At 29.2% G+C, this 22095-nt stretch overlaps 1 protein-coding gene and 1 pseudogene across 4 annotated transcripts; one reads left to right on the top strand and one right to left on the bottom strand.

Moving 5' to 3' along the window:
- Positions 1-1389: 1389 nt before the first annotated feature.
- Positions 1390-4760, bottom strand: LOC109796463 (coatomer subunit epsilon-1). 4 transcript variants are annotated; one of them, XM_083074310.1, is made up of 7 exons: positions 4370-4760; positions 4142-4293; positions 3932-4036; positions 3692-3847; positions 2589-2654; positions 2162-2258; positions 1390-1626 (listed from the first exon to the last, which is right to left on the bottom strand). In XM_083074310.1, exons 3-6 carry the CDS (start codon positions 4034-4036, stop codon positions 2250-2252), a joined length of 336 nt encoding a protein of 111 aa, XP_082930436.1. In that variant the 5' UTR covers positions 4142-4293; positions 4370-4760; the 3' UTR covers positions 1390-1626; positions 2162-2249. The 4 variants fall into 4 exon arrangements, with proteins under 4 accessions (XP_082930436.1, XP_082930434.1, XP_082930441.1 ...); XM_083074308.1 differs by having other exon boundaries at positions 3932-4066; positions 4370-4758; XM_083074315.1 differs by having other exon boundaries at positions 3938-4036; positions 4370-4758.
- Positions 4761-18055: 13295 nt separating this feature from the next.
- On the top strand, positions 18056-18898 carry LOC145957864 (miraculin pseudogene; annotated as a pseudogene).
- The last annotated feature ends 3197 nt before the right edge of the window (positions 18899-22095 follow it).

Here is a 22095-nt window from a genome sequence, read left to right as displayed (position 1 = left end):
AACTGTGATGCCTAGTATTGACTAGAATCCGTCACAATTTGCGACGCCAGAATTCCGTCACAATTTGCGACGGATAAAATCCGTCACTAACTGGGCTGAATCCCTCACAAACTTGGCATCTTTGATGACTAAACTATTGTTTTAAGAGTCTGGTAATCGATTACCTATACATGTAATCGATTACCAGACAATGAAAATCATATGTTCGAAATTTACTTATTAAAAGGTTCTCTGGTAATCGATTACCCATTTATTGTAATCGATTACCAGAAGATAAAAACTTCAAAATTTGAATTTAAACTTTACAACAATGCTTTTAATTACAACAGGAAAATCATTACAACCTATCAAATAATGAATAACACATCTATAGGCAGCAACACATCATGCTTATTATGAACTGCGGTTGGGATTTCATAGGTTATTAGGCTTCATTATAAGGATGCCAATGCTAGTTGTTAATGATAAATTTTCCTCGTTTATTAAACTTCAATCAATCGACTTAGTCAGAACAATAGAGTCAATAGTTGAAATGCAATAGCAAATTTATAATAAACACAAGTCCATCTCCTAATCTTTATTGAACAATTGCACTTGAGATTGCAATCAGGGGTTACCATCAGTTTCCCCATTGACCATGTTTCTAGAATCCTATGCCACTAAAATATAACCACATGCACGTATAACCACTAAAATATATTAGTAGTTCATACAAGCTATCATACTCCTTCCATTTCGCTTTATCTATCCGTTTGAGAAAATAGTCAACAGATTAAGAATGTAATTTTCTAAAAGTATTTTTAACTTGTTAACTTTTGGCCACTTTTTCTGTCTTTCCTTTCTTTGAATTCTAACTACCCACCTTGTTCCTGTGCAAATCAAGGAATTAACTAGTCTGAGACAAGCCCAGCCATTGTCCAAAGTATGTGCGCATGACCACAACTTTGTGTTAACCACTCTCCCTTGGTCTGTCATTACAACTTGCAATTATTCTCAGGAATTCAAATAGTTCCAGGATTTTAACTCAAATGTTAATTCAGGCAAAATCAGAGTTGAATAAAATCGCACAGAATCTCATCTAAACAACCACCAGTGTTGTTTAATTACTTAACTTTATTTACACAAGTAAAGATTTTTCTACAAACAGAAAAAGAACATAACATGCATGTGAGAGAACTTTTGTGAGCTGCAGAAGGCAAGTTGAATTGACAAGCTCAATTGATCTGGATAAATGAAAGCACGAAATCTGGCAATCTATTATGATAAACCATCCCAAACTAAACTATATCTTCTGCTGCATGCACGTGTAACCATGTATTTATATATATCTGCACACTATGGGTGTGCAATTTTGATATATAACAATTTAAGATTTAGAAAATGTTTGGATACGAATCAAAAATATTTTTAAAAACATTTCTATTATTGGATCCAAACATACTATAATTTCATCTACATCTCCTTGAACATCACTAATGACATTGTACTATTATATATATATATATATAGCATCAACTTAAACTGGAATTGTCCTACCAGAAGAGGATGCACCTTGCTGTTGCTGCTCATGATCATTATCACCTTCTTCATCTTCGTTCTCCCCACTCAACTCCTCCAAGGACTTCCCTTTAGATTCCAGAACCAAGAACGTGAAAAATAAGCCAAGACAAATGAATTAAAGAATAGTATATAAGAAACCCAGTTGACTGAGCCAAAATAACAAACAAACCAAGAATACAAGCAACAAAAAACAAATCATTAAATATGAGAGGCATTAGATTCCAATGAAAAATTCAAAACTCCAAATAAGATGCAACCATGCACCAAGAACAGTTTGAGTGGCTCAGGTGATGATTTTGAATGTCAGAAGAGATTTTAGAGTCATCACAGCCTAATTTTTGAACAACAAGTCCATAAGGACAATGCAAGTTCCATCTAATTTTAAGGCTCTCTAGGTCAAAGACAAGGTATACACTCAACCTGCCAATCAGAAGCACTACTTCATTAAGAGGCATCTAGAAAGAAAGGTCAACATACATCTATTTCAAGCAATCCAGTACAGTCATAATTAACACACGGTAATTACATTCAGCACTTGGGAGGTTGATTGACTTAGTGAATTGTTATTAACAGTTGAGTATCCAGAACCACTTCAACATACCTTTTCAAGACACGGTAATTGCATTCATCACTTGGGAGGTTGATTCACTTAGTGAATTGTTATTAACAGTTGAGTATCCAGAACCACTTCAACACACCTTTTCAAGATAGTTGGGAACTTGTTAGTACATGTAGAGCATGGTACAATGCCTTCTAGACATTTTGGAAACTATTAAAATTCACGTGTTACAAGTAATAGACAAACACATATATCTATCAAAGTCCACTCCCTCTTTGAAAAAAACCAATGCCAAAACACCATAAGGAAGCTAAGAATAGCATCCTATCTAAATAAACGGAACTGGCAGATTGCCATTAGAAGGAAAGAAAACGTTTTCAATTACAAACCATATATACATACATAATTATATTATATATATATATATATATTAAGTTTTCAGAAATATTTCCTTCAAGGAATTTAGTACCCCAAATGTTTGATCATGACTGGATCCATCAATGTCTTTATCTTGAACAGCTTTGGTAACAACATCCTAGAAGGTAGAAAAAAAATATGTCAGGAAACAGAGTTACCTAAACATATAAAGGTACATGTGGTTATTCTCGACCACAACTGAAATTAATAGATACAAAACCATTTTTACGCATATAAAATAATGAAATAAAAATTATGTGACTTGTGACAACCTCTCGTAATAATACAGATTTGAATCAAATGGAAACTACATTAAATCCCTTAAGTCTCTTTCATCCAGCAATTGAACAATGCATACAAAATAGAACCACATGCATATTCACACTTAATATGTTTCTTTTGGGATGTGTTGAAGTTTGAATTTAGAGAAAAACAAAAAAGTTGTAATGCAGAGGACACTCCCCTCTCCCTGGACTCTTTGGAAAAATATTTTATATTTTTATGATGAAATATATTTATTATGATAAATATATGATTATATTAAGAGATTGATTAAAAATTGATATACATTTGATCGGGTGAATTTTATAAAAGAACAAATCACCCGATCAAATGTCACTTCAGTACAATAGCTTAAGGTAAGAAAAACCAAGAGCTAGCACACAAAAACAAAGTGAACGAGGAAGAAACCATCTCAATACCAGATGAATTTAAAAAAAAAGAAAAATTATAAACATTCACTTCCTTTTTCTTCCATCTCCTTTCCACCCTATTTTATTCCTATAAGTCTCTTTCTTTTCTACAATATCCCTTAGAAAGATGTTAGCAACAACACACAGGCTAAAATTTATTGAAAATCACCGAATTGCGAGTCTCACTCCTTATTAATGGAACCTCCTCATGATTTTGTAATTTTCAATACATCTTACAATTACTAGCACTCCTATAACTTGTCACATCAATCGCTTTTCCTCTCTTCCTTCGACCCAAAATGGAGTGTATGTTTATCATATTTCTTTCAAACAAAGTGAACCAATGAATACTTCCAAATGGGAAGACAATAGAGACCATTCCGAAGTCAATTGTAATTTGCAACCACGATCCACACAAGAGAGGAGGATAATATACAACACAATAGGTTAAAAAAAAACGTGCCTTGTTTAGTGCTTCAACCAAAAGGGTCTCAGCCTCATCAAAATTGCCCATGTGCATGCAGCAAACAGCCTTCCCATTCAAGAGCAAGCTAGTGGACTGATACCTCTCCGACAAATCCTGGAAAATCAGATACGCCTCCTGGATCTTCGACCCACCCTAATCCACCAAAAATCACCACTTTTTTCACCATTATTTCTATTCCAAATCTCAATTAATATAAATACAAATAGAATACAATACCACAACCAAATCAAGCCGCGAATTGGCGAGCTGTGTGAGAGTGTGACCCTCGTCCATCTGCTGCATGATCCGCAGCTGCCTCTCCGCGTAATCCGACCTATGCATCTTAATGAAGATCTGAACATTCAACGCATGCTTGAAAAATACAAAAAAAAAATTATAATAAGGAAACGAAATAATAGTAATTAAAATTAAAGTTATAGTTTTTACAGTTCCATGGTTCCACCAGGATTGGTGTATTTGAGTGCTTCGTTGAAATCACTCTCGTGGAGGAAGACGAGGCCGGCGACGAGCCTGAGCGTGGCGTTGTTCCCGATGGCAGGATCGGCGAGCCAGTCCTTGAGGCTGGAGATGGTGGATTCCTGCGAGATGCGAGATTTAGAGGAGAGGGGAGGGGAGTGTGAGAGGAGAAATTGGGGAGAAATTGGAGATGCTGACCTTGTTGTCGGGAGAGGAGAAATAGAAGGCGAGGAGTTTGACGGCTTGGAGAGGAGTGGGGGCAGAGTCGTTGATTTCGGAGATGACGAACTGCAACTGGCCGAGGGCAATGTAGCAGTGGTGGACCAGGGAGTCGCGCTCCACGATGTCGTCTTGGGAGAGGGGAGATAAATATCATCTTGGATGTGCAGTGTGCAAAGTATACAGATTTATTACAATGCTTCCTTCGAAAGTCGTTCGTTGAAGATCCGCGAGCTTGGACGAAGATCCGCGACTGATCGGAGTAGTGCATGCGGCTAAGTAGAGTTGTGCGTGTGGATGAGAGGAGCGAAGTGAGAATTTTCAGGGATTGGGTGAAAAATTGGAGGGATAGGGTGAAAAAAAAAAACTGAGCGGGAAAAGTAAAAGAGGGAAAATGAGTAAAAAAATTTCAGGAAAGAGGGTGCCTCTCTTTAGGGTTTAAACTCATTCCTCTCCTCATGTGCTTTTTAAAAATATATTTTTTATTTTGAAAAAAAAACTACCATTTTAACTTCTATAAATAATATGAAATAAATATCTTTAAAATACAATTATTTTTAAAATTAATACCTTATATTTTTATTAATTAAATTAATATATAAATAATATTTTGAATTTAAACTTGAAAATAATGATTAATATAATTTAATTTAAATGCAAAATAGTAGTATTTCAAATTTAAAATAATAATATATTTATAATAACAATAATAATAGTTCAATTTTGAAATTTTAACAAAATTTTAAAGTTTTATGTACAACACTTTTTCTTTGGATATAAAAAAATTATATTCTCTCTAAATAATTACATAAAATCTTCTAACAAAAACACAAGATCGAGTAATACCTGTCATATTAATATTCTCTCTAAATGATTTAACACAGCTGGAGGTGTGGTGGCCGGCGAGAGACTGTTGGAACGGTTTAACACAAAAAGAGGTGTGGTGGCCGGGTGAGGGACTGTTAGAATGGTTAAACGGAGAAGGAGCTGTGGTGGCCGGCGAGGGAGTGTGGATTCGTTTAACAGAGAAGAGAAAGAGGTCTGCTAGGGCAAGAGGGAGTGTGGATTCGTTTAACAAATTTTAGATTTTATTTATTATGTTTTATAATAAATAAAATCCAATATTAAATCAAAAGATTATAAAAATCATAACTCAAATCTAGGTAAATATTTTGATATTAAATTTATTATATTAAAATTAATTAAATATTTTTATCAAACAAACTCATTCAGATTTTAAATTTTATTTACTATCTTTTATAATCAAAAGAAATCCAATATTAATTCAAAAGATAATAAAAATTATAACTAAAATATTTATAAATTTTCTAATATTAAATTTAGTATATATTAAAATTAATTAATTAAATATTTGTATTTAAGAAATTGTTAAAGATTTTAGATATTTATTTTAAAGTCTTTATTTTATTAAATTAATTAAAAATTAATTAAATTTTATCACTTTTTAATAAAGTGAGTGAATGATAATGAATTAACTAAAATTCAAAAATATATTTTAATTAAAAATAATTTTTTGGTTAATACGGTAACTAAAAAGTATTATAATAAATAATTAAACTAAAAAAATAAATTTTATAATGGTTATTTTTTTAATGATGTTAAATTAAATATTTTAATTATTTTACAATAAATTAAATAAAAATAATAATAAAATATATTAATTGATATTTTAAATAAAATATATTAAAATATTATAACCAAAAGAAATCAAGTATTATATCGAAAGATGAATAATTGATTTAGTATGTATATACCTAATTTTATTTAAATTATATATTGAATTTAATTTTTACGTATGAATTTTTTATTACCGAAACAATTAAATTCTTTGTTTAAATATATTTATATTATAAACAATATAAATTGTTAAGATAATTCTATAAGATATAGTTTAGATATACTAGTTTATAATCTCTTAATTTATTGTTTAGTTTCCGTAGTCAGTTTTATCTAAATTCCTAAACTTTAGGGATTGATTATGTTTTATGCCTATTTATTTTATTGTATCCATCAATTCAATAACATGAAAATCATTCAAATTCAAGTACTAAGGAAACTAAACTAGAAATTAGGAGAGGATAAACTAGTATATCTAAATTATATCTTATAGAATTATCTTAACATAAATATATAACAAAAAACACAATATTTTTTAAGAATAATGTAATTTACTCTGCTCACATACAAAAATTAATAAACGTACAAAGTAATCAAATATATTTAAAATTAAATAGGTCAAACTAAAGTTTTTACTATAATATGTATTTAGTTTAAAAGCATAGGCTACAAGTTATTTAAAAAAAAACTTATATTACACTTAAAAGATTGATCTACCTGAATAAAAATGAATAATAATATTAGTTATTTAAATTTAATGAATAATAATTTTAATAATTATTAGTATTTTAATAATGAATATTTATGAAAATTAATTTTTATAATATTTTGATTTTTAAGTAGCCCAGAACGGGTCGTTCTCACACTGGAACATTTGTGAAATTCCTTAAAATAGTATAATTTCAAATTCTCGCAAAAATAGGAGAATTTGAAATTTCTCGTATTCGTTTTTCTTATTTCACCTATATATTTTATCTTTTCTTTTCATTCTTTTAATTATTAAATATTCAAAAATATTTTTAAAGTTATTAAATATTATCTTATATTAATTTTTAAAATTATTAAATATTTAAAAATTAGCAAATATTTATTTTTATAAAATTTATTTTAAAAATCTCAACATATAAATATATTTTTAAAATTAATTTTATCATGATGGAATCAAATTATCATATCTAACCTAATAATTTAAAATTTGAGATATTTGAATTGACTTAATTATCCAAACAAAATATTTTAAGAATGATAGAAATTGAAATCAAAGTAATTCAAATACCAAGAATTTAAAATTCCCTGAATTTGTAAAATTCCTCATCCAAACACACCATAAGGGAATGCAATTGTAAGAGACAATTATATGAGTAAGATGTTTATTGTATAGATTAGAGTACTAGGTAGATTCTTAAGAGAACCCTGAGAGAAACAAACAAACTATGCAAGTTTATATTTTGCTTTTTGATTGTTTTGTTGTATTCCTTGTTGCATGACATGTATGAATATCTATTTAATTCCACAAATACATGAGTTTTGATTTGAATTAAACATGTTTGGTATTTCAATTATGAAAAATATTATGTTATTCAATTTTTGTTATTTGTGTTATGGTATGTGGGGTAGAGGGTGTCACACAAATGATATATATTTATTATTAATAAATACATAATATATATATATATATATTATTTTATAATATTATTCATAAATTAATAATATTATTAGTATATTTATACATAAACTAATAATTTGATAAATATAACTTATTATATATTAATATACTTTTACAAAAATATAAATATACATATCTTATCTACTATATTTATATTTTTGTAAAAGTATATTAATATATACTAAGTTATATTTATCAAATTATCAATTTATCTATAAATATACTAAAAATATTATTGATATTAATTTATTAGCAATATTAAATTATTAATAATATATAAATTTTATTTATTTAGTAATAATAAATATATATCATTTGTTACATTAATAAAAAATTATAGTATATGTTAACTTAAATAAGCAAATAATTGTATAATTTTAAATTATTATTATTATTATATATATATATATATATATTAAAATTTTAAAATTATTAAATTTTTAATGAGAGAGATTCAAATTGCACAATTATGATTTTTAAGGGACTATAATTGTTCAATTAAAAATTAAACGACTAAAATTGCACAATTACAATCCTTTAGGAACTAAAATTATCCAATTAAAATCTTAGGGATCAAAATTGCACAATTACAATACTTGAGGGATCAAAAATGTAATTAAGCCAAAATTAAATTAATATTCTTTTTTTTTTTAATTTCACAAGTTTTTTTTAAATATTTTTAATGAATGTCTTAGTTTCTTATGTTCAAAATTGACAATTTTTTATTTAATTAAATGAATTTCATAATTTTTTTCAGTCCTTTAATGAAATATAATATTTTTAATTTTATTATTTTTTTAAAAAAATTTAACATATTTTCTTTAATTATGCATAATTCTTAAATATAAAAGTTTCATAAATAAAATTTAATATTTTGAGAGAGAACAATTTGTCACAAATTTTTCACAAAATATTTTAACCTATTTGTGACGGAATTTTGAGAGGGAACAATCCGTCACTAAATTTTTTCATTTTAGTCACGAAATTTGTGACGGATATTTTAGAGACGAACTTCATTCCGTCACAAAATCCGTCACAAACATTTTTTTTATTTAGCGATGAAATTTGTGACGAATTTTTAGAGACAAAAAATTTTCCGTCACAAAATCCGTCACAATTTTTTTTTTTTGATTCAATGACGAAATTTGTGACGAATTTTTAGAGACGGAATATATTCCGTCACAAAATCCGTCACAAAAGTCAATAAATTCTAGTCCGTCACAAAACTTAAAATTCCCTCACAAAATGCGTCACTATTAGCGATGCTATTTTTTCCGTCACAAAATTCGTCACAAATATTAATTTTTCTAGTAGTGAGATACCTACAAGGCACGAAGGAGTTTGGTATTTGTTACAAAACAATGACCAACTCAAGTTTGCTCGGATACACCGACAGTGATTGGGTAGGATCGGTAGATGACATGAAAAGCACCTCTGGTTATGCTTTCTCACTCGGATCAGGAATATTTTCTTGGGCATCAAAAAAGCAAGCAACAGTTGCATAATCAACCGTAGAAGCAGAATATGTTGCAGCTGCTGAAGCTACAAGTCAAGCAATTTGACTACGAAGAATACTTGCAGAAATGGGAGAACAACAAGATGGACCTACTACAATCTACTGCAACAATAAATCAACAATCGCAATGACAAAAAATCTAGTACATCACAACAGGACAAAACACATTGCAATTAAATATCACTTCATCAGAGAAGCAGAAACAACTAGAGAAATCAAGATGGAGTATTGCAAGACCGAAGAGCAAGTTGCTGACATATTCACAAAGGCACTGCCGAGAGCAAGATTCGAACAGTTTCGCACTATGATAGGAGTTAGAGAAATTTGTATCAAGGAGGAGTGTTAAAATATGATACAAACTTCTAAAATAATCTAGATTCTTATAGAAAAATATATAGGTATGCTAGTAATTACTAGATACAAATTCTAGAATCATGTAGATAATTATATATATAGATAGAAAACTCTAGAAATAGATATCTCTAGAGTTTTCTACATAAAACATGAATGATGTCTTGAGGCCTATAAATAGGCCATGTGCTCAACATTTGTACCAAGCAATTAGTAAACCATTTCCACTACTCAAATCTATTCTAACTATTCCTCTAAACTAGTTTTCCTCTCAACTAAGCCTATCATTATAAATTTGTCTCCCCATTCTTTCTACTAATCAAATAAGCTTTTATTATTTGATAATTCATAAACTAACAGAAGTTGCTTAACAAACAGTTCACGATTCCTTTTGATTAGTAATCCAGTAATCCAGCCCAATGTTTGGTGACACTAAAAGATTGATCGAACGGTGGCTTCGCAACAATAGAAGGACAAGAATACCAACTCATGCAGTTAGAAAAAGTGGAGGATAACAAGTAGGAAAAGAGCATCAGATAAGGTGGTGGGTGGTCAAGGGGCTCAATTGAGGACGGGGTTTGGGATTGAAACGATGTTCAAATGGATATGGTGTCACAAAATCGAAGCCATAGAGTGAAAGACAGGGTAAGACAGTGATAGGAGGCAGTGGCAGGAGGAGGTAAGGGGGTGATTGGAAGACGGTGGCGGGAGGTGGTTAACTGAAGACTCAAGGTCAAGAAATTGAATATGGAAAATGCAGCCAAGATGTTACATAAGGTCTTGCTGGATTGGTAAAATTTGGGATTATGAGTGAGGTGTGTGTTGAGAGGGTCACAATTATGGTAGAGTTAGATGTGTAGTGTGTAACTTGGGGAGGGGGGGGGGGGGTGGGGAGTGTCGGAGGTGTGAGTTTGTGGGGAGGGGTGAGTACTAGTCATCTTTGGGTGGGTGGGTTAGAATGCTAGTGAGTGTGCTAATTGGTTTGGTGAGGTGGGTGAGGCGAGACGAAAATAGAGGGTAGTCTAATTGTTGTCAATCCGTCGCAATTAGGGACCTATAGGGTTTCGCAACATGGACTTTGTAAAGGTGCATTTGCCATATTATTGTTTTTTCATGGTTCGGTACTAGAGTATTAAACAACAGCAAAGGGTAGTGATGGTTTGTTTAAAAGGATTAACCAGGGATGCAATAACGGACTACAACAAAGTATTGACTATCCGAACAGTCTCCATCAATCTCCCTAGTTGCATTCAATACGAACAGTAGATGGTAAAGAGACTTGCTGGTGGACTGACATACTATTGGGCATTTTGTTTCAACAAGTTTGTAGGCATTGTAATAAAAAGGTGTTTTTTTTTTTGTTATGTGGTAATTTGGATCAAATGTTCTAAATTACAAATAACCATCTATTTGTAAATATGGGTTGTGGCATCCCTAGTGGCCTAGTGCCACTGTAATATATTTTACTGTTTAAAAAAAAATAATTAGGTGTCATAGATGCAACTGAGTCACAACTACAAGAAAATGTGTGAAGTGTGGAGTGCTTTGTACTACTGAGTCACAACTACAAGAAAATGTGTGAAGTGTGGAGTGCTTTGTACTATAGAGAACTTACACTCTTCTCCTTTTAACCCCCCATTCAGTGTCCTGGAAATTACTTTGGTCTGGTATGGAGTGGACAAACGTGTAGGGGTACTTCTATATGGAACTGGGGAATGGAGAGGAAAGTGCCTGAAATGATGGTTCATCACCAAAATATGATATTGTTCCTTGAGTTTAATGATCATGTAGTGTGAGAGTAAAATGCTTTACAGTTGACCAACCAAAAATTATTATTAATTTGATTTTTAAAATAATTATTATAAAACTCAATAAAGTCACCATACATGAAACTTTATAGATGAATGACATAATAAAATTGTTTTACATTAACTGTACATAGCCTTTTTCCCCATTCTCCTTCTAGACCTTGACTTAGGCCTACCAGTGTCCGCTTTCACTATTTTGGGCACCCATCAACACCGTTGTTGTTGTTGCAAGTGACAAGGTCAGGAGAAATTCATCTAACAAGCATTTCCGAATATAAAAGAGGAGCATGGGGTTATTACAAGTTTTTCTTTACATAGAGCATGAATGATAGTAACGTATATTACGTCATCACAAGTAACAAATTGCACCTCAATCTGTCTCATCAACATCATGGCAGCTCTTGTTTCTCCAATCTTGCATAACCCGTTGATCAGTGTCCTATAACTAATTTGATTGAACAGAAACCTTTCATGCTGTCGTGAAAGTGCAGTGCCTTCTTTACCTCACCACTTAGACAGAAACCATACATGAGTGATAACCCAATTTGTTAAAAAGGGAAATTGTAGTGGGGTAGTGTTTGATCTTCACAAGGGACCCTAAAATGTTGTTAAATTGAATGATGGGTGGGGTGGGACATGCATGCGATTGAATAAGGAAAGGGCATCATCAAGGTCATTGGGAATTATGGAAGAGTGAGAAATGGGAATAGAGTGGATTTTTGTATTTGCTTGATATAACAATAAGGAAGAAAGTTGGGAAAGGAAAGAGATACAAAAACAGAATAACGTAACCTTAACATTGGCAAATGCCATTGTGATGTGCACCTACGCATGTTTGGTAAAACCCTTTGCTGCTTTTCAGGGAGACTCGACGGTTTCTTTAGATGTTATCCCAATTTTTAAGGCATTTCAACATGTGAGTTGAGCCAAAGAAATTTTTACATAAATAATCATGAAAGCTGAGTAACACGCAACTTATCATGGAGGTCGTGAGGCCGGATACTAATCTATTGTTTGTGAAAGTGATTATGCAGCAGCATTACAACTTCTCAATCAGAATGATACTCTATTGCATCCATATGTAGCTATCATTTGCATGATTTCTCTCTTGAAGAATAGGCATTGGATTTTAATGTTCAAACATGTATGTCGAGAGGCGAATCAATGCTACAACCGGTTAATTCAACAAGGATCATCATCAACATTTGCTTTGTTGATATGAGATGCTAGACCTAATAACATGATATGTCTTCTCTAGTACTAGATTTGTTAGAAGATTGAAAATGTTTGTGATGTATCTTATTAATAAGTAATCATACTTATTAATTATTTGTAATTCTAAGTATGATGAAAGAAAATTGTTTGAAAATAAATAATGATTTTTAAATAGACAACATTATTTATGAATTAAAAAATATATTTTATTTTTATTTTTTTAATGAACAATAAAGAATACAAACCGTACATAAATGAAAAAAGTCATGCATAATCAACACTTCATCACCCATGAATAAAAAATTAGACACACATCATTGTTATATATTTTTCATGAATGTATATAATTTCTTTGCTTTTAATATTTATTATTTTTTATACACATTAAATTAATTGTGTAAATTTTATTATTAATTTTTTGTATTATAATATTATTTTATATTTAATTATAATCATTACATTAATTTTTTAAGTAGCTAAAAAGTGAAGTATAAATAAAAAAAATTATAAAAATGTAGGTTACTTATAAGATCTCATCATTATTGGAATAAAATTTTAAAAAATATAATTTGAGTCGCTTAAAAATGATGTGATGTAGCGAATCTTATTTAAAGTAAAATAAGAGCTTTAATAAATTTCGAACAAGAATCACCATTAGAGATGGGATGTAATTACTTTATATTTTTTGTCTTTTAATTTCCTAGTCTAAAAAAATACAGTACCAAAAAAAAAGAGAAAATAAAAATATGCATATCACTTGAAACATAAAAGGAGGGATCCATTTATTTTACTCAACAACTTATATTTTATATCAAATTTTAACGATCAAATCATTCAATTAAACATTTTTAATGTATAGATTAATTCTACAAATTTTTTAGAAAATTAAAAATCATATGATACATCATTATATAAATTCAAATCAATGTATAAAATGTTCTTATAAATATTTGTTAACTTAAGTTAATGAAACGAATTATCAAATAATTTTCAACTTTATGAATATCCTTTATTTTCATCAATTTGTAATTTTGATCCCTCTATTTTAAAATAAAAATATCTAATTCATCTAATTTATAAAATACGAAATTTTAGTTCTCCTACGATACTGACATCCATTAATTGTTAATTTATCCATTAATATGATATTTTGTTACATCACATTTAAAAATAAAAAAAATATGAAAATAGATTATTAACAAAATAAATATCAATCACTCATTAAAATATATACATATATATGAAGATATTTTATATATTAATTGTTATTTCTTTCACTTTTTAATGTAATATTAATTACTTATTTTATATTTTGTCCATTCATTAATTATTTAACTGTTACTATTATAAGTAATTATTTATTAGGAGGGTGAGATTATTTTAGTAAATTTACATTAAAAGTGATACATTATTTATTATTATTATTATTATTATTATTATTATTATTATTATTATTATTATTATTATTATTAATCTATGTATAGAAGCATTAAATTGTAATCATCCAGAGACGATTGAAGTAATTTTTATTCTTACATTTCATGTTATTAAATTACATTTCATGTTATTAAATTACATTTCATGTTATTAAATATCATGTTACCTAAATGGTGACAATTTATCAAAAAGAAATGTCAAAATTTATTAACAAATAATGATAAATAATTATTAAAATGGTAAAAAAAATTTCCATAATTTTAAAAATAAAAAACTAAAAATATATTTATTTTAAAATATAAAAAAATTAAAATTATAATACTAAAATTACAATTTAACTATTTATTTAGTTACCGAGGCAACATCTTCGTTCACCAAAAATTATGCACAACCAATTCGATTACGAAATTGGGGTAGATATCTAGATATTATTCATTAACGACGAAATCACATCATACTCTTATAATCTGTATTTAGGGTTATGCATTAGTCAATTATGGCTAGTTTTAGCTCAAGTATTTTGAATCAGATGTAAATCAAAAGAATAAAAATTCAGATTGACCTCGACCAATGTAAGCCTCGGGTTGTCAAATTCAACTAAAAGCGAGTGAACGGATTTCTTGAGTGGGTTAGGCCACTCCTTCTTCCTTGCTTTTACTTCCTGTTATTCTCGTTATTACCATGACTACATTGCTAGAAAATTCCTTAGGAGGTTGAGAAGTCATGATTGATAAAGGTGAAGAGTTAGTTGGGCTTTCCAAGTTGTTGCACCAAAACTTGTATTGGAAAAAATTTAAGTCCCACGTCGACTAGAAATTAAACAATTAAATAATATATAAGTGAAAAACAATCCTCACACTTTACAAACCGGTTTTGTAGGGTTGAGTTAGACTTAATCCACTATTCTAAGATGGTATCAGATCTATCCTAGATCATTAAAAAGAGTCACCTACCATTTATCTACGTATCAAGTCCAATAATACTGGACGTAAGGGGGTGTATTGGGAAAAACTCAAATCCTACATCGACTAAATATTAGACTATTGAATAATATATAATTGAAAAATAACCTTCATCTTATAAGGTGAGGTAAAGTCGATATTATGAGAAATATTATGAGCCTTTGGCATGCTAGTAGGAGCATGGTGGAAAAGTTGGTGCATATGAAAAATGAAAATCCAAAAAATGAAGACATGCATTAGGACAATAGAAATGATTGAGATTACATGACCAAAAAACTATGAACTTTCCACACGTTCACGCGGTGTGATTGCATAAAACAATTCACCTTTTTTATTTTTTACATCTCACTTCTTTTAACAATTTTAATAATATTTTACTTAATTTGTAATAATTCGGATGGATCAATTTTCAACGAAAAGAAAAACTTCAAACCAAACCCATTTACTTTACTCCTTTTTAAGCCGTTTTTTTCGTTTGTTTAATCCAAATAACCACCGGAATACACCCAATATCTCCCTTATACATTTAAATAGTTTGGATTTCCATCGGAGGCCTAATCTGTATTATAAAGAAGTTGATTTTACTTTACGACAATGCATCTGAAAAGTCAAAATCCCCTTCACATCCTTATCATCTTGAAACTCAATGTCAATCTCAATAATATAAAGGAGAAGAGTTAATCGTGTACCCAATGTATGGACATTAATATTATTATAATAATTTTAAGAGTTTCGGTATATAATTGATTCGTCAGATTTTGGCAATAAAATACATTCAGATGTTTATAATAAGTCAATCCTTTTCATCATTTTTTCCAAAAACATCTTGAGTAAATTGTTCTTATCTCTTCTGTACCTGCCCGTAAGCCAATTTTAAATTTTACAACAATTTTTTAATTCTTTTTTGTTTTTGAAGAATTTAAGTTTTCCCAACCGCGTTTTTCAATATACTTATTTTTAACATGGAAAAGAGTAGAATTCTATCGTTTTTCAATATAGTTTTCTTCGTCATCGTCCCCTTTCCATTTGATATTATTCAAGTTGTCACATACTCACAGTTTGGAAATAAGATTAAACAAATTAAATAATAATGGACCAAATTTGATAATTTCAATGACAGGGTTGCAAAGGAATGAAAGATTGCACGGTTGTTAATCTTGCTCTTTTTTTTTTTTTGTTTTTGAGAGCCTTCTATTGCTTACTGTTACAAGAAGGGTGTATGGGGAAAGAGGTGTAGATGGTGATAAACTCTTAGAATTGTGTATTTAAGCCTAATTTAATCCTATAAAATTGTTCTGTAAGGTGAGAGTTCTTTTAGACTTGGTACGTAGATAAATGAGGATGAGTCTTTTTTAATGATCTAAGATTGATGGATTTGATTTTTTTTCTTCAATACATCCCTTCATGCTTATGGTCCATGTATCAATGATAGGTGTGACCCATTTAGAGTGAATATAAATGGCTCTAATATCATCTTAGAATAGTACATTTGAGTCTAACTCAACCTTATAAAACTAACTTATAAGGTGAAAGTTGTTTTTGACTTATATACTATTAAATAGTTTAATCTCCGGTCGATGTAGAAGTTGAATTTTTCTCAATATATCCAAACATGGTATTCCATCTACTACTATAACTGAATAGTAAGCTACTTGTCGTTGTTGATGTTAAAACTCAGCCAAGCATCATTTAGCCAAGGCTAATCAAATTTGGCCGAATGTCCTAATCTACAATCTGCATCCAAAACTATTCACAAATATCGTTAGGTAACATAGTTTGAAGAACTCTCATCTCCAATTGTTTCCATTTGCAAGTAGATACCCACAGATTACATTCCACAGAGGGAATGATGTTAGAAGTCATAAAAAGAGGGGGAAAACTGCCCCAAAAACATTTTTACATTAAAAAACACTAATTATATAACATATATTAATCCCTAATAAAAAGGAAATATATATTTTTTAAATTAAAATTAATATATAGTTTAAACTTCTCTCAAATGAAGTAAAAGGTTTAGCTAATAATGGGTGATATATGGACGATAGACTTCGTTTTTTATTTTTTATTTTTATTTTTTTTTATTTTATGTTGGTTTCTACTTTTCTAGATTTTGATATTTTGGCTAATGTAAGAAAGTGTATTTTACTGATAAGTTTTTACTTTTCTGAAAATTTGAATTTGTGACTTTTTTTTATAATATTTTTTTGTTATTTAAAAATAGTACTAAAATAAATTGCTTCTTAAATTGTTTTTGGAAATAATTTTTAGATAAATTTTTCACTTTTTTCCTATAAAAAGAGATGGAGAAACTAACATTCTTCAATTAATTTTTTTTAATATATTAAAAATGTTATATTATATTATTTAATTATTTAATATAATAAAAATATTTAATTATTAAATAATATTTAAAAGTATTTATAACCCACCAAGATTTTTATTATTTATTGAAATCATAATTCTTAAAAATAATTTATGATTCACAAGCATGAAAATTTTTTCCTATATACCGAATAACTCTTAAATTCTTCCTCTTTTCTTCTATGTTTTTAATGGCTCCGGACCTTTCTCTTTCAATTTACCTTAAAAAGTTAAAAAAAAAAACGAAAGAAAAAATGATTCTTGTGAAAATTTGGGTCTATATTATAAGGCTAGGTATATGTCTCACAAGAGAAAAAAAAACGGCTAGAAAAATGTTAATCATACAATAGATAGAACTCACAAGAAAAAATAAATAAATAAAACCTTGGATATTCTGAAATATTGTACATTTCAATTGAAGTGTATCATAGTATGCATAGGTGGGCTGCTATAGGACAGATATCATCAGAAGGCAAAGCATATTTTAACAAGTCCTTTTAATTGAAAAAATATTAGCTGAAGTGACCAACCATTACTTTCATGACAATCAATTCTGACAGCTAGACGTGGAGAATTGGAAGTAGTATAATTTAACAAGAAAACTTAATTAATTGTGTTAGCCAAAATCGTTGACCTTATCCTCTTTTATACAAGTCCATAGAATGATTCATACCATCAATAGCAATATATATAAATTGAATCTTATAAGCTCCTCTAAAACCCAAACATTCACAAACTTTAAACAATACAATGAAATCCATGTATCTTTCATTTGTACTTTTCTTTGCTCTTTGTACTCAACCATTGTTTGGAGTTGGTGATGCCTCTCCAAAGCAAGTGATTGATACAGAACGTAAAATAATTCGAGCTGGTATAAATTATTATATTCGACCAGTCCCAAGTACTCCGTGTGACGGACATGGACCTTGTGTTGTTGGAAGTGGTTTTGCTCTTGTAGCAAGATCATCCAACCAGACTTGTCCACTTAGTGTTGTGGTGGTTGAGGGTTTTCGAGGTCAAGCAGTGACATTTACATGCCTGTGAACCCTAAGAAAGGGGTTATCAGGGTTTCTACTGACTTGAACATCAAAACCTCCCTTAAGACAAGTTGTAGTGAATCCACCGTGTGGAAGCTTGATGCTTTTGATGATTCAACTCGACAGTGGTTTGTAACCACTGGTGGTGTTTTGGGAAACCCTAGCGTGGACACACTCAGCAATTGGTTCAAGATTGAGGAGTATGATGATGATTACAAGCTTGTTTTCTGCCCCACAGTGTGCAACTATTGCAAGCCTTTGTGTAAGAATGTTGGGGTGTTTAGGGATAGTAATGGGAACCAGCGTGTGGCTCTCACTGATGAACCTTACAAAGTTAGGTTCCAGCCATCTACTTGAAGCATCATTATTAATGCATGAAAAAATAACTATGTCTGTTCACCTTTACATTCTGTATTGATCTTGTTTTGTTAATGGGTTTGATTGATGTGGAATTAATAAACATGTGATATTTCTTCTGGAAAAGCATGTTGAACGAATAAAATTGATGCTTTTGTCATATTCTATATTGTATGAATAACGAACTATTATTTTATGACATTTGTCCATATAACTAAGTCTTAATTAGCACTATACTTCCATTCATTTTTAATAATCATTTAAGGTTTTTATCACAAACTAATAAACGTAAAAAAAATTCCATTCTTCGTAAAATAATTTTAGTATTTCTTTGTATACTCTCTTTCATTTTTACTTTATAATGAATACATATATTAGTTGTCGATATATGAATTAATTAAAAATTAAGTGTGATGTACAAATTAATTTTTTTTTTCACAACTAACTTTTTTTTAAATTTTTTTTTATCAAAATACAAATTTCTAAAATTATTTTAATTTCTTGTATTTTAATTAAACAACATAGAATAAATATATTAATATTTAAACTTTAGTACTTGTACATAATGGGTATAAATAGTTTCTTTTAGAATTTTTATTTGATTTATTTTATAATATTATTTTTTACTATTTTAGATCATTAAGATATTATCATTTTAGTAATTTGTTTTTTTTTCAACTTATAATATAAATCTTCTGCTATTTTTATTTTATTAATATTATTAATATATTATTAGTGTAGTAACGTTTTTATATTTCTTGAAATTAATGAAATTTTATAATATTAATTTTTTATTCTTTCAAAATTATTAGTAATATTTATTTGGTTGAAAATTAAAATTTATATGATTATTTCTTTATAATTATTAATATTTTAATAATATTTTTCATATCTCAAATATTAATTATAATACTATTTTTTCGTAATTAAGAAATAACAATTTTTCTTAAAATGTAATGACTCGTTAGGTTATTACACTTATAGATAGATAGATATATACACACACATTCCACATAGTAATCCGATAATAGAGTATAAACAATTTTAGTTGTCGATCAAGCAACGTCTACATACCAGATACACGCGTAGCTCAAAAATGGTCAACGTTGTCATCACCAACATGACCTCAAAAGGAGTTCCATCGGTAACCTATCCTTGTTTTACTCTTATACTAAATATGATTATTGTAGTCTAACAAAATAGAAATATGGAAGGGTAAACTAGTATTCAAAATAATCAACAAATCATCAGTATAAGAATGAAACTACTATATTACCAACATAAGCAACTTATTTACTTCAACATAACATTAGCGGGCAACTTGTTAATAGAATACACCATGATACTTAACTAGAACAACATTATAATGCAACTTATCATAATTCAACGTAGCAAGTGAACATCATAAACATCATCAACACGTTACATGCACAACTTAATATTCAACTTCAACAACACTACAACATGGCATATGCACCACACAACCCAACAAATTAATTGCATATACACAACAAATTAACTATATGCATTAACAAATTATGAGTGTTTTTATTAATAAAGAAGATTTGTCAAGTTATTTTGTTATAGAAATCATTTGGAGAAAATACATGTTCTAATTATTTATGTAATTAAAAGTATGTTTTTTTTTGGAAAAGATGTGTTTTTATTATAATTGCTTATATTTTTTATTTTATTTATAATTAGGTTGGGTTTGTTTGATATATTATTTATTTATAAATTTTAATATTTGAGGGAAAGGAAAAGAAAACTATGATTAAATATTTTTATTGAAGGGTTAAATGAGGGTTAGATTTTTAAAAGAGGGATTACGTTAATTTCTTATTTTCACACTTTTCAATACTTTCTTTTATGCTTCATGCTTTGGAGAAAGGGGAGAACCAAAGACTGCTAGAGAACACTCTAGAGATCCACATTCATCTTCTAGGTTTCATCGAGATAAGAGGGAATAAGTAGTCTCGATTTAGGCGTATGATGTATGTTAGCTTGTGAGTTTGACCATCAATCTCTTCTCTACTGCATGTGTTGTATGAAGGGAAAAATCCCAATTTGTGACTTTTGTTGTGTTTTTATCTTCCATATGATTCTTCAGTGCTGTATTTTATGTTATTAATGTATATGTGTGGTTAATTTTGTATATTAAATTAATCTTGTGAATCTTGGATGACCCATTGATTTCTATGAGAATCCTAAGGAAATTTATTTTGGTGTATGTATGAGGAGTCAGTATGAGCATGTGAATATATGTAATTGTTGGCTTAATAGAGTGATTTTTAGGTTTTAAATCTATGATTGAATGGAATGGTCACTTTTGGTGAACTTGGATATATAAGACGAGACAAGATATTGAAATAATCAAATCATATTTGTTAGATTTTGTCATGCATGGGTGTGATCGTGGAATCATGGTTGTGATTGGTTAGTCACAAGCATGAGTGACGAGTCATGGGCATCACAGGCATGACTAATGAGTCATGGCTGTGATGCATCCTAACCCTAACCTGACCCTAACCTTTCTCTTGGAATTCGTCGAGCTAGTCACATGCGTGATTAATAAGTAGACATAAGTGACCAATGTCACAATTGTGATCAATGAGTCATGGATGTGACTCATTTTGTTGTTTTTTTTTTCCATTACTTTCTTGTCTTTTATCCATTTTATCACTTTTATTGCTTAAGATGAGTTATACTTATGAGTTTGAGATAACTATGATTAGCTTGGGTATACAATCTAGTAATGATAAGGAAATATTTAAGTTAATGTTCAAAAGATATAGTGGTGATGAATGTTCTTATAATAATTATAACCAGAGTGTTTTAGTGGTGTGGCTTGGGATTATGATTCATAGTGTTAGTATTGAATGGTTTTGCCCTTTACGTGTTTGATCTTATAAATGGTTTGAGGAACTTTTATTTAGTGTTTAGGAAAGATAAACCATAGGAGAAATCAATTGTGAATAAACTATGATGTAAGTTGATTGTTAATGATTTAATGTTGTTTTGGTGACAATGATGCCTAAGGACTTAATGTGTGATATCATTAATGTTGCTAAATTAGTTAAGTTATTGATTTAAATGCTTAGTGATGTTGATATGTTAGTGACTATGATTGAGGTATTAATATATGGTTATGATTAGACAATTTTATAATAATTATATTTGGAGGTGTATCGAATCATGTTGCATAATTGTAGTGTTTAAACTACGAACATATTTAATTATTGTACTAATTAATATTGATAACTAGTTATAGTATGTAAGTATGCTATCAATACGATTATGAGTTATGTATGAATTGATTGATTGGATCTCTGTACTACTAATTGTTAATATCTAATT

Source organism: Cajanus cajan, chromosome 1 (genome assembly GCF_000230855.2).
Source record: "Cajanus cajan strain Asha chromosome 1, NIPB_CcT2T_4, whole genome shotgun sequence".
Taxonomy (NCBI): domain Eukaryota; kingdom Viridiplantae; phylum Streptophyta; class Magnoliopsida; order Fabales; family Fabaceae; genus Cajanus; species Cajanus cajan.
The sequence above is the reverse complement of the archived record's forward strand: the minus strand, read 5'-3'. Positions and strand labels throughout refer to the sequence as shown.

What these genes read in the sequence shown, in the direction of transcription:
- LOC109796463 (XM_083074310.1), bottom strand. Translation starts at nt 4,036, where the DNA reads ATGCATAGGTCGGATTACGCGGAGAGGCAGCTGCGGATCATGCAGCAG. An exon ending in CGCGGCTTGATTTGGTTGTG is followed by an intron (nt 3,848 to 3,931) that starts GTATTGTATTCT and finishes TTGGTGGATTAG; the next exon opens with GGTGGGTCGAAGATCCAGGA. An exon ending in TGGTTGAAGCACTAAACAAG is followed by an intron (nt 2,655 to 3,691) that starts GCACGTTTTTTT and finishes TCTACCTTCTAG; the next exon opens with GATGTTGTTACCAAAGCTGT.